At 48.3% G+C, this 13,298-nt stretch overlaps 1 protein-coding gene across 2 annotated transcripts; it reads right to left on the reverse strand.

Moving 5' to 3' along the window:
• Positions 1-1,602: 1,602 nt before the first annotated feature.
• SLAMF8 (SLAM family member 8) lies at positions 1,603-13,016 on the reverse strand. Of its 2 annotated transcripts, XM_077325335.1 has the most exons (5): positions 12,845-13,016; positions 9,632-9,961; positions 7,508-7,816; positions 5,030-5,137; positions 1,603-3,482 (listed from the first exon to the last, which is right to left on the reverse strand). In XM_077325335.1, exons 1-5 carry the CDS (start codon positions 12,879-12,881, stop codon positions 3,433-3,435), a joined length of 834 nt encoding a protein of 277 aa, XP_077181450.1. In that variant the 5' UTR covers positions 12,882-13,016; the 3' UTR covers positions 1,603-3,432. The 2 variants fall into 2 exon arrangements, with proteins under 2 accessions (XP_077181450.1, XP_077181526.1); XM_077325411.1 differs by lacking the exon at positions 5,030-5,137.
• Between the last annotated feature and the right edge of the window lie 282 nt (positions 13,017-13,298).

Raw genomic sequence — 13,298 nt, forward strand, 5'->3', positions numbered from 1 at the left:
GAGATTTGGGGGGGGGGGGAGCCCTAGGAGGGCAAGGTTTGGGAAGGTGAGGGAGTTCAAAAGGATATAATGCTATAAAGTCCACCATTTTCTCCAGGGAAATTGATATTTGGAGCTCAATAGTGGGAGATCTTGGTTGCTTGCTGGCACCACTGGAATCCTGATCATTTTGTAGGCACAACTGGTTTTGTGAGTACAGAAAATAAATGCACAGTCTGGTGTTTTAAAACCTATAAATTGTTGGCCATCCTGACACAATCTGTTCTGGCCTGGCTGGCCTAGGCTTGCTAATTTTTGTTAGGTTTTGGAAGCTAAGCAGGGCCAGCCCTGGTCAATGTTTGGATGGGAGACCACCAAAGAAGACTTGAGTCACTATACAGAGATAAGAAAGGGCAAACCACCTCTGCTTGTCTCTAATCCTGACAGCCCTATGGCAGGAGTGGCCAAATGGTAGCTCTTCAGGGCCCATTCTGCACACACTGGATAATGCACTTTCAGCGCACTTTAGAAGTAGGTTAGCCTGTCCCACACAGGGTTTTGCTAGCTGTAAAAGCACATTGAAAGCGCATTGTCTGACATGTGTGGAATGGGCCCAGGTGTCTGTGGCCTATAATTCCCATGGCTCATGGGAATTATAGTCCATGTACATCTGGAAAGCCACAGTTTGGCTACCTCTGCCTTGCGGGGTTGCTAGAAGCCAACTGTGACGGGACGACACTTAACACACACACAAACAGGCCCCTCATTACATCCAGTCTAATCCTGGCCAAAATGGCTGCTTCAGAGGGTAGACTTTACCCTGTCTTTTGATACAGCTGACGTTTTAACTTTTTAACTGGCTGGTGGACTTGAGTTTTATCAGACTGAATTTAGGTGGTCACGGGTGTGTAGTCCCTGGTGCCTTATTTTAAGCTATGCCTTTAAAGAATCTATATTGTCACGTTTAGTGGGGATTTTTCTGTAATAATTTCCAATATCGTGGATCACAAAGCAACTGTTCACAATGGGGTAGTCAAACTGCGGCCCTCCAGATGTCCATGGACTACAATTCCCAGAAGCCCCTGCCAGCGAATGCTGGCAGGGGCTTCTGGGAATTGTAGTCCATGGACATCTGGAGGGCCGCAGTTTGACTACCACTGGTTCACATCAACGTCAACATTTCCTTGTGCAAACGGCCACCGGGTGGTGCAATTGAGCAGCCAGGGATCACGTCTGCAGGGCCTTGGACTGGAAGAGGAAGAGTTTTGCGGAACTGGCCCGTTTTGCTTCCAACCGAGGAAGTGAAAAATGAAATGAAGCAAGAGTTGTGTCCTCAAGACGCCACTTTCACCCATGCTGTCCTCATAGCATGTTTGTACCTCTCACTCCCCCATGACTTTTGTCACAATCCTGACCTTGGAAAGTCGCAGGAGGCCGTGGTCCTATGATCAAAGAAGAGTGGGTGGCTTTCCCTTTCCCTTTTCTAACCTTTTTCAGAAGCAAACTGCTGCCTACGTGGGCAGCTTCCACGTTAGCCGTGAGATGGTAACAAACCTCCGTGAATCCTTAAAGCGCCAACATAAATCAAATGCAAAATGCATTGTCACATTGAACAAATTGTCATTTATTTGCTTGCTTTTAAAATCATTTTTTTCTGCACGTAGGTGATGCCTGTTCGAGTGCAAAGTCTGTTCTCCCCCCCCACAAACACACACACACTGCTTTGTTTGTTTCTGAAATTAGGACAGTAACAAGAATTGTTAACCCTGACCTGGATGGCTTAGGTTGGCTTGACATTGCCAGATCTTGGAAGCTAGGCAGGGTTAGATGTGGTTGGTACTTGGAGGGGAGACCTCCAAGAAGACAAGGGTTTTTGCACATAGGCAGGCAATCTGCACTCATCTCTTGCCTTGAAAACCGTACAAGGTTGCCAGGAGAAATAGCAGCAGCACTGTTTTTTATACCCCGCTTTTCTCTACCCACAGGAGTCTCAAAAGTGGCTTACATTCGCCTCCCTTTCCTCTCCCCACCACAGACACCTTGTAAGTTAGGTGAGGATGAGAGAGCCCTGAGATGACTGAAGAAGACTTAGTTCTTATATGCCACTTTTCTCTACCCGAAGGAGTCTCAAAGCGGCTTACATTCGCCTCCCCTTCCTCTCCCCACCACATACACCCTGTAAGGTAGGTGAGGCTGAGAAAGCTTCTGACAGGACAGCTCTCTGAGGACAGCACTAACAGGACTATGAGTAGCCCAAAGTCGCCCAGCTGCTCTTAACTTGACAGGAGAATCGCACAGAGCAGAAAGAGACCACAGATCCAGTCAAGCTCCCCATTCCCGTCCAGTATTATACACCAACAGCCAGTCCTCGTTTTGCTCAGTCAGATCAACCCCACAAGCCCCACAATTCGTAGCATCTCTCCAGGCTTCAGTGATGACGTTGTCTCCCACTGCCACTACGTTAACCCCTCAGGTCTCTCTCCAAACATGATGATGATGAGGTCAGCCATTCAGATGCCACAGAATCACAGAATCACAGAATCATAGAGTTGAAGGGGCCGTATGGGCCATCTAGTCCAACCCCCTGCTCAACGCAGGATCAGCCCTAAGTGTCATAAGGTCTCCTGGTGATCCTATGGCTCAGCTGTCACCCCGATTTTCGATCTTCTACCACTTCTTTTAGTTGCATAACGCTCTGGCCAGCATCCATTTTGATCGTGTCTAACCCCCGTGCTCTTTGTTGGCCTGGTTTCCTTTGATCCCTGACCAGTCCAAGTGTAGTTGCTCTCTCCACTGAGTTGGGTCGCATGAGATGGCCAAAGGAAGTGACCCGGAGTTTCGTGACTTTGCCTTCCAGCCTTGGACAACTGTGCATGCCGGTCCCAAGCCTAGATAAATGGGGAGGGCTAAGGAAAGAATTTCACCGAGAAATTCCTATAGAACAGCTCTCCAGAACATACAAACATGTAAAACTGTCTAATACTGTGGCAGGCCCTGGTCCACATGGCTAAACATTTTGTCCTCTAATTGGCAGCATCTCGGGGCAGTACTGGCCAGAGTTAGTTCTTTCATGCCCTCTGCTAGCGGAGATCCTCGGACGATGCCAGGGATTGAACCGGGGACCTTCTGTATTCAAAGCAGAAGTTCTACCACCAAGCTGCAATACCCCACCCCCTGCTACAGCCTCCATCCTGGTTCCACATCCACCCATCTCAGTCCTGCCCAAGGTTGCAAAAATCTATGTAGTTTTTAAATTAAGAACCAGCAGCTCAAAGAGTCTAGTTTTTGTCTTTCCCCTCTTCTCTGGGAGAAAGGCAGTCTGTAACAGTCCTGAAACTCCCAGCCAAGGGAACGAGGCATTTATTTCCGAAACAAAGTCCGTTTGTCGCCTGTTTCTCCCAAGTCAAGTATTTGGGCAGTTCTGCGGAAGAGGCCAGCTCCCAGAAGAACCAGCTAAGCAGGAAATGGCTCATTTGCTGCAACTACATAGGAGATTTGTTTCCCTGTGCGAGAAAAAAGAAAAGGAAGAAAAGAGACACAGTCATTATTCATCCGGAGGAGCATGTGGCTATGCCGCCTGTATTTACAACAATTACCTTGTTCTTATTAATTAGTATTTGTTACTAATATTGCATCTGCCATGTGAATAGAGAATAACAAGAAGGAGACGGGCCTTTGCTCTAAAAAGCTTATAAATCTAAGATGCAGAGGAGATGACATAAGAACGTGTGCAAATAAGAACCAGGAGGGGCTGTGGCTTAGTGGAAGAGCATCTGCCTGGCATGCAGAAGGCTGCAGGTTCAGTCCCTGGGATTACCACTTAAAGGGTCAGGCAAACCTGGGAGATGTCAGATTTTGGGCCTGGGACTTCTGCTTTCAAATTATAGATGGTGGTTCAGTGGCAGGGCTCCTGCTTGGCACAAAGAAGGATCCAGGTTCAGTCCAGGTTCATTGTAATCCGTGAACATCTAGAGCAGGGGTAGTCAACCGGTGGTCCTCTAGATGTTCATGGCAGGGGCTCGTGGGACTTGTAGTCCATGGACATCTGGAGGACCATAGGTTGACTCCACCTGATCTAGAGAGCCACAGATTGACCACCCCTGCTTTATAGGGTAGGGTTGCTGGACACGAAACGCTTTAATATCAAATTAACCATTAGAGGGAGAGAAACCCATGCTCTCTAGATGTTCATGGATTACAATTTCCATGAGCCCCTGCCAACTGCCCATGCTGGCTGCAGCTCATGGGAATTGTAGTCCATGAACATCTGGAGAGCCACAGTTTGGCCACCCCTGGCTTATAGAATCACAGAGTTGGAAGGGACATCATGGGTCATCTAGTCCAACCCCCTGCACTATGCAGGACACTCACATCCCAATCACTCATCCATTTATTATTCATAATTCATTTATTATTTTTAGGGGAGTGGTTTTAATGGGGTGTGTTTTTATGTAACCCGCCTTGAGCTTTGGAATAAGGCGGGTTATAAATTGAATAAATAATACGAATAGCAATAGCACTTGCTAGTGTAGTGGTTAGAACATCAGCTGTGGTCCCTAACCGAGAGCTGGCCACCCTACTGGTATTTGGGCAAAATCTCTACGGTAAAACTGACTTCCGCCACAGAGTTTTTGTCCAAAGATCAGAGCATTGCTGGTGTGATGATGTCACTTCCTGTTAGGGTTGCCGGTGGGGCATGGGGGTGCTTTCTGGGAACGACACGACATGCTGATGTCAGCTTGAAACGACGTTGGCATGTTGGAGATGTCAGAGGGGAAACGCCACAGTGATCCTCGTGAGGTCAGGAAAGCGAGATAGGAGCTTTGTAGACAAATACAAAAATAAATAAAACCTACCTCGCAGGGCTGTTGTAAGGACAAAAAGTTGGTGTGGGAAGAACCATAGTTTAAAAAGGGATAGATATGATTTGGGCAGCCCCTGGAGCATAAACTAACTACCATGTAGCTGGTAGCAACTTCACAGCCCAGCCAGAAAGCCCTCTCTGTCTTTGACACACAGCGTGACATTTTTACCTGAGTGACATTTTTACCTGAGCGACATTTAGCATGTAAGATGACTGCTGCAGACAGCAGAAAACATGCAAGGGGCACCACGATGAGGAGGATGTCCCTATAATCATATGCTGTGACTTTAACACCTGGGAACAAAGAATAAACAACATGAGATCAGGAATGGATGCCTGTTTCTTTAAGGAGGAGATGCCAGGGAGAATCTCACCCTTTGCCATGGAGACCAACCACCCACCCTTCTGTCAGGAGGAGAGAGGTTTTTGCCCAGGGCACAGAGAAAGCACATGCACCCAGCCAGCCAATGGCTAGCCCCTGAAAGCATCATTTTAATTGCACTCATATGGCACTTTAAAAACAATTGCTCATAAAAGGTCAACAGAAAGTCCCACTGTGAGACAGGAAGCCAAGGGGGAAACGCTGACGTTCCACTCTCAGCTGCAGGGGAAACCTGTGAACGGGTAAAGAATTCAAGGAAGCCCTTCGGGATTTCCATGGGATTTTTATGCGCTGATGGCGTGGGCAGCGGGGCCCCCTCAAAGAAATGCCTTGAGGGTGGCACCTCCTTCACAGCCTTGAGATGTTTCAAACCGGGAGATGGACAATCATTTTGAAGAGAGATGAAAATCGTGCTGCGGGCAGCTGAAAGATAGGTGTTAATTCCACAGTCTGAAAAGAAGCATTCGTTCCATGTGAGGGCAAGGAAGAACACCAGTTTTAAGATGGAATTGAAAGAGGCATTCCCTCCTTCATATTAGGGTTAGAGAGAACTCCTATTTTAAAATATCAAAAGAGACTATCCTGTGTGTGAGAAACAGGGGAATACCTCAGATTTTTTCAAAAATTTAAAATATTTCTATCCCTCCCTTTTCATGGTGAACAGAGACTCAGAGCTGTGTTAAGAATGTCATGTGCCACTCGCAACTTTTGGGTGGCATTAAAATGATGAAAAGCCAGATTTGTAGTGTTTACAACATACCTCCTCCAGGTTACTGGGTTTTATCCTTCAATTTTGAAAAATGACCATTGAATATTATAATATTGACCTTCAGGTTCTCTGAGTTCCCAGCTTTGGGGCTTAAAAAAAATGTCTATACTACTTCCATTGCAGTTGTGGAGCTATAAGAGGAAAGGTGGAGTCTGCAATAGAAGGAGCTAGAGACTTAAAAAAAAAAAGATGGAAATCCACATATCACCATTACAGATGTGGTAACAAAATTATCACAATATACATTAGCTGTTTGTTTGTTTATTTTTTTAATAAAAGCCCCCTCTCCCCGGTAGTGGGAAGAGGAAGTGTGGGACAAGGGAAATGGCTGTCCCATTAGTGGGAATGTCCCAATTTACTGAGCCATAAGGCAGCCCCCCAGGCTTTATTGCAATTTCCCGCAAAACTGAGGAGCAAGGTAGGTTTGAGAAAGATGAGAGCAAAGCTGAAGAAACCCTCAGAGGTGTACAAATGCACTGTGATGCTGTAGGGCAAGGCTGGCCAAACTGTGACTCTCCAGTGTCCATGGACTACAATTCCCATGAGCCCCTGCCCAGCAGCAGGGACTCATGGGAATTGTAGTCCATGAACATCTGGAAAGCCACAGTTTGGCCACCTCTGGGGAGCAGGAAATTAGACCAGCTTCCCAACAGGACATTGGAATACATCTGAAGCCATACAATATCTGTACCAGACCCTTGATCCATCAAGGCCCATATTTCCTTCTCAGACTGGCAGTGGCTCTCCAGGGTCTGGGACAGAGGCCTTTCACATCATCTACTTCCAAATCCCTTCAAGGGGAGATGCCGGGAATTGAACCGGGGACTTCCGGCAGCCAAAGCAGAAGCTCTACTGCTAAGCCACAGCCTCTCCTCTTTGAAGCTGCCTTATACTGAATCAGACCCTCAGTCTATTGTGGTGAGTATTGTCTACTCTGACTGGCAGCAGCTCCCCAAGGCCTCATGTCTTTCACATCATCACCTAACTCAGTGGTCCCCAACCTTTATGAGGCTGGGGACCGGCAGGGCCATGCCCGCGCATCGGGCCGCGCCCGAGCCGCACCCGCGGGCCGCGCTCGAGCCGCACGGGCGCGGCCCGGCCCTGATTCCCTCTCCCCGCCCTCCTGTAGTAAGAAGCTTCCCGGGCCGCAGGCTTGCGGCCTGGGAAGATTTTTACTGCGGGGAGGGGGGCGGGGAGAGGGAGAGGGAGCCGCGGCCCGGCGCCATGGCCTTTGCGGCCCGGCATCGGGCAGCGGCCCGCAGGTTGGGGACCACTGACCTAACTGATCACTTAGCTGGGGACGGCAGGGATTGCACCTGGGACCTTCCGCATGCCAAGCAGATGCTCTACCACTGTATCAGAGCCCCTCCCCAAACACCACTGAACTTGGGGGCCCATAACCTGTGCAGAAATGGTCCTCAGGCATTCCAGCCTTGCTGTGAATTTTGCTTTCCCATCCATTCTCCCCCGCATTCTGTTGGAATCCGAAATGGCGACCCTGGTAGTCACCAACCTGATTGTCTCTGGCATTGCTCCTGAACTTCGATGCTGACAGATTTGGCGCTGACTGCATTGGTGACGGTGCAGGTGTAGTTCGATGCCATCTTCTCCGAGAGGTCCAGTTTTGCCCTCAGCACCTGGCCGTTCTCCAAGGCAGAGTGGTTTTCCCCAGCCAGGGTCTCGCCCCCCGGGCCTGCCCAACTGTAGGTGACATTGGTCCCTCTAGACGCTGCGCAAGCCAGGAAGAATTCGCAGGATCCTGATTTCCTGTTTGGGTTGCTCTCCTCACCGAACACATGGATGGTTGGTGTGGAGACCACATCTGGAAACAGAGCAGAGGCATTGGAAAAGAACCCAGAATTTGCAGCTGACATGGCATGACCCTCCCCTATCCCTCCTGCCATTTCTGCACCAAACGTTCCCCTCCGAATGCCATAAACCAGGGGTAGTCAAACTGCAGCCCTCCAGATGTCCATGGACTACAATTCCCAGGAGCCCCTTCCAGCAAACGCTGGCAGGGGCTCATGGGAATTGTAGTCCATGGACATCTGGAGGGCCGCACTTTGACTACCCCTGCCATAAACCATGCAAATAAATCACATTTCAATAGCAGTTGTAGGAAATGGCAGCCGGGGGGGGGGAGGAAATCATTAGGGTTGTGTGGGATGAGGAGATGACGCTGCCTCAAGAAAATCTCCCACTAAACAAGGACTGAAAACATCTGCCTAGAATTTTGCGTCCCTCTGAAATGTCATTGTGAAGTGATGAGGGCTAGAAGCATCCTTTCAAGGAATTTTTACAAAGCCGAGATCCAGGAATCCGGATCAACTAATGAACTCCAGGCAACATTTTGTACGTCCAGGTTCTTAAAGGGCATATCTAGTTTGGTGTAGTGGTTAGGAGCCAGTTTGGTGTAGTGGTTAGGAGTGAGGACTTCTAATCTGGCATTCCAGGTTCGATTCTGCACTCCCCCACATGCAGCCAGCTGGGTGACCTTGGGCTCGCCATGGCACTGATAAAACTGTTCTGACCGAGCAGTGATATCTCTCAGCCTCACCCACCTCGCAGGGTGTCTGTTGTGGGTAGAGGAAAGGGAAGGCGACTGTAAGCCGCTTTGAGCCTCCTTCGGGTAGGGAAAAGCGGCATATAAGATCCAACTCTTCTTCTTCTTCTACGCAGTAAATGCCTTAATGAAGGGGTGGCCAAACTGTGGCTCTCCAGATGTCCATGGACTACAATTCCCATGATCCCATCAGTATGTGCTAGCAGGGGCTCATGGGAACTGTAGCCCAAGGGTAGTCAACCTGTGGTCCTCCAGATGTCCATGGACTACAATTCCCATGAGCCCCTGCCAACAAATGCTGGCTGGGCCTCATGGGAACTGTAGTCCATGGACATCTGGAGAACCACAGTGTGGCCACCCCTGCCCTAATGCTTTCAGGAAGGGAGACAGGTGGGTCTGCAATAGAAGAGCTAGATTCAGGTCCAGTCATAGAAACCAACAAGATTTTCTGGATCTTTTTGGGAGAGAATCAAAGTTCCCTTCATCAGATATAAGTAGGAATGAAGAACCCTGTGCACTTACATCGCAGTCAGGAGGTGGGAAAGAGACAGAAGGGCAAGGGTTTTCCATTCCAACTTCTATCTGACAAAGGGAGCTTTGATGTGCAAAAGTTTACATTCCCATCTTGTTGCTTTCTAGGGTGCTATTGAGCTGCATAATGCTTCGGAAATGACTTTCTTCTATAAGGAATTACACACACATCCCCGGCAAAAAACCCCACCTTTGGCCACATAATTTATACTGAATCAGACTCTTGGTCCTTTGAAATCAGTATGGTCTACTTGGAGCAGCAGTGGCTCTCCAAGGTCACAAACAGAGGTCTCCCACATTGCATACATCAGGGGTAGTCAACCTGTGGTCCTCCAGATGTTCATGGACTACAATTCATAGAATCATAGAATCATAGAGTTGGAAGGGGCCATACAGGCCATCTAATCCACCCCCCTGCTCCGTGTTTGCTGGCAGGGGCTCATGGGAATTGTAGTCCATGAACATCTGGAGGACCACAGGTTGACTACCCCTGGCCTACATGATCTTGACCAGCCGCATCCTTCTTCCTCCGGGAGAACATACCGTAGACCTCCAGGTGGAAGATCTGCTTCTCAATCTCTCCCGTTGTGTTCACCAGCAGCGCCGAGAAGATCCCGCTGTCCCCCAGGGCTGCTGGACTGATCTCCAGGGAGAAATTCGTGTGGAGTCGACTCCTCCCATAGAAACGGGATTGGTACACGTTCTGTGCGGTTCCCTTGAAGGAGATCGCCACCAGCTCTTCTGCGGGAGTCAGGAACCTCCAGAGGGCATCCCTGACCAGGAAGTCAGGAGGGACGTTGACCTTCAAGAACACAGGCTGACCTTCAATTCCCAAGACCCGTAATGGGGCATGGGCTAGAAGAGCCGGTATTGCTGGAAAGGAAGTTACAAGAGACGTTTTTATCAGAGAACAACGGACACTGTTAATCAGTATCTTAGGGAACTCAAGAACAGTTCATTCCCTGAGAGTTATGCTCAGTTTACACAATTTCTGAAATGCCTGGTGGGCAGAAATTTGTTTATCTCATTCATTATTTTTAAAGTTTTCTATTTCCACCTTCCCACCCAGGGCAGTGAACGTCAAAACATTTCAAAGGTAGCCAGAAAGGTTGGAACAAAGAAAAAGAAAGCAAAATATAACTATGAAAAATGCACAAACCATTCATTCATTCATTCATTCATTCATTCATTCATTCATTCATTCATTCATTCAATTTATATACCGCCCTCGTAGGAGGCTCAGGTTGGTTTACATAAAACATATAAACAATGCAAGTAACAATCCATAACATATAAACAATCATAACATCAGTACTACTAACTGATAATTGTAATAGTGCTAACAGTGCAAACAGGTCCAGGATCGGAGCACATTGATGGGGTTCTGGGAGGGAGGGAGCAGGGGCCCTTCAGATGTTCAAAACAATACAGTCAGAAGGGCTAAAATACCATTTAAAAACATTGGTTCTATGGTTTAGCATATAAGAGTTGTTGTTGTTGTTAGGTGCGAAGTCGTGTCCTACCCATCGCGACCCCATGGACAATGATCCTCCAGGCCTTCCTGTCCTCAACCATTCCCTGGAGTCCATTTAAGTTCACACCGACTGCTTCAGTGACTCCATGCAGCCACCTCATTCTCTGTCGTCCCCTTCTTCTTTTGCCCTCGATCTCTCCCAGCATTAGGCTCTTCTCCAGGGAGTGCTTCCTTCTCCTGAGGTGGCCAAAGGATTTGAGTTTCATCTTCAGGATCTGGCCTTCTAAGGAGCAGGCAGGGCTGATCTCCTCTAGGACTGACCGGTTTGTTCGCCTTGCCGTCCAAGGGACTCGCAAGAGTCTTCTCCAGCACCAGAGTTCAAAAGCCTCAATTCTTTGACGCTTGGCCTTCCTTATGGTCCAACTTTCGCAGCCATACATTGCAACTGGGAATACCATAGCCTTGACTAAACGCACTTTTGTTGGCAGGGTGATGTCTCTGCTTTTTAGGATGCTGTCTAGATTAGCCATAGCTTTCCTCCCCAGGAGCAAGCGTCTTTTAATTTCTTTGCTGCAGTCCCCATCTGCAGTGATCTTGGAGCCCAGGAAAATAAAATCTGTCACTACCTCCATTTAAGTACCTAATCTCAATATAAAGACAAATGTCCATTTACGAGAAGACAGGATTAAAAGTACATATTTGTCTCCATATGAAATACCGAATTTGTTTCAGCACTAGGCCTTCCTCAGAGGTGTAATTCAAAGTGAGCACTCTGTTAATTTAACAAAGACATACATAAAACTGATCATACACAGCAGGGAGTCTCAACCAGGAGTCCGTGGACCCCTGGGGGGTTGCAGGAGTTCTGACGGGGGTCTGCAAGAGCTCTGAAATGGGGAGAAGTCTGGGCTGGCTTCTCAGCACCCACGGTATGCTTTTTCCCGGCCTACATGAAGCAGGAATGCCATAGTAGTAGTAAAGGCAGAGGAGGGAGCGACAGGACGGCTAAGAGTGTGGGTAGTGATGTCACTTCTGGGGGTGTGACAGAGGGCATGGCCAGCTGACATCACTTCCGGGGCGCCTGAAAGTCTGAAAAAATATTTCAGGGGTTTTTCCACGGTCAAACGGTTGAAAAATGCTGATATACAGAATGGACTTGCTCATAACATTCAGACAAAAACACTTAAAATGTGAGATCCTTCGTAAGAAAGGGGAAGATTCTGTAGAACAACAAGATTCAAGTCCAGTATCACCTTAAAAGACCAAAAGATTTTTGAGTTTCTGGAGATAGCCATGTTGGTCTCCCATAGAGTAGCTGGCGACCCTACTGTTCCATTCCTTGTCAACAGCCAGCCTGGCTGGGGGACTTGTGACCCTAATTTGCCATCTGAAAACCAACACGGGGGAGGGGGGAAGTTAATCCCTTTGCTATAGCCCCCATCAGAATTGGACTAGACGGCCTGTATGGCCCCTTCCAACTCTATGATTCTATGATTCTATAACCCCCCATTCACTACCACACTATAGCCTATGTTTTTCTTCCCCTGCTCCTCCAGGAAGCTCAGATTGGTTCACATTGTACTCCTCTCCCTCATTTTCCCTTCACAATAGCCTTGTGAAGTAGCTTTAGAGAGAGTGAATGGCCCAAGATCACCCAGTTTGCTATGGGGGATTTGGACCTGGGTCTCCTCCATCCTAGGAGAGCAGAGAAGACCACTCCGGAAATTCATTCCCACTTCTTCCAGACGCGGGTCTTAACTGACCCTGGATTACCCAGGAATTGCACATTAAAGAGTTTAATTAAAATTAAAGGGTTTATCTTCAATATTTTTTTGGATTTTAAAACAGAAAAGGCTTTTTGGTTATCTTTGCACTGAGGGGTAGGCAAAAATCAATAGTTATCTAGGGAGAAGAGAGAAGAGTTGGGGGCATTTGTCCACTGCTTTTCACTACCCAATGTAGTCTCAAAGCAATTTACAATCACCTTCCCTTCCTCTCCCCACAACAGACACCCGGTGAGGTAAATGAGACCAAGAGAGCTCGGAGAGAACTGCTCTGTGACAACAGCTGTTCCGGGACTGTGACTAACCCAAAGTCACCCAGCTGGCTGCATGTGGAAGAAGAGTGGGGAACTGAACGGCTCTCCAGATTTGAAGACGCTACTCTTAACCACAACACCACGCTGACTCTCAGAAAGCAAAACCTTTAGAACGAAATGTTAGGAATGTCTCAGCTGAAGGAAAGAGAAAGATGGATTTTTAAAAAGACGATTCTCTCCTTACCGGAGTGCAGCACCAAAGTGAGCAGGATCGGCCCCATCCCAGCACTGCCTCGGAGCTCGGCCACACAAAGAGTGCGGGGAAGGTGAAGGTGTCGGCGAGGAGTTCATGTGGGCATCCCGTGATGGACGAGCTTTCATTTTTCCCACAGGAAATCCCCTTATGGTTCTCTGAAGTGGGGGGAATCCCGTGTGTTTGTCAGAGGCCACAACAGAAAGCAGAAGTGACTTGTTTTGCCAAAAATGGTTGGGCGCTGATGGGGAATCCTGTTTGGCCGTTGGCCACTTCAGGAAGAAATAAGGGCAGCCGTGTTCAAGTATTGTTCCCTGTCGTGGTGATTTGCTCCTGTGGCCGCCCTTCAGGGTTCAGCTCCGTTCCCAAGATCTCCAGGGGTTAAATCACTAAACGGCCAAATGGACAGGGCTGCCAACCACCAGGCGATGGCTGGCGATGGCAA

The sequence above is a fragment of the Paroedura picta genome, chromosome 1 (assembly GCF_049243985.1).
Source record: "Paroedura picta isolate Pp20150507F chromosome 1, Ppicta_v3.0, whole genome shotgun sequence".
Classification (NCBI taxonomy): domain Eukaryota; kingdom Metazoa; phylum Chordata; class Lepidosauria; order Squamata; family Gekkonidae; genus Paroedura; species Paroedura picta.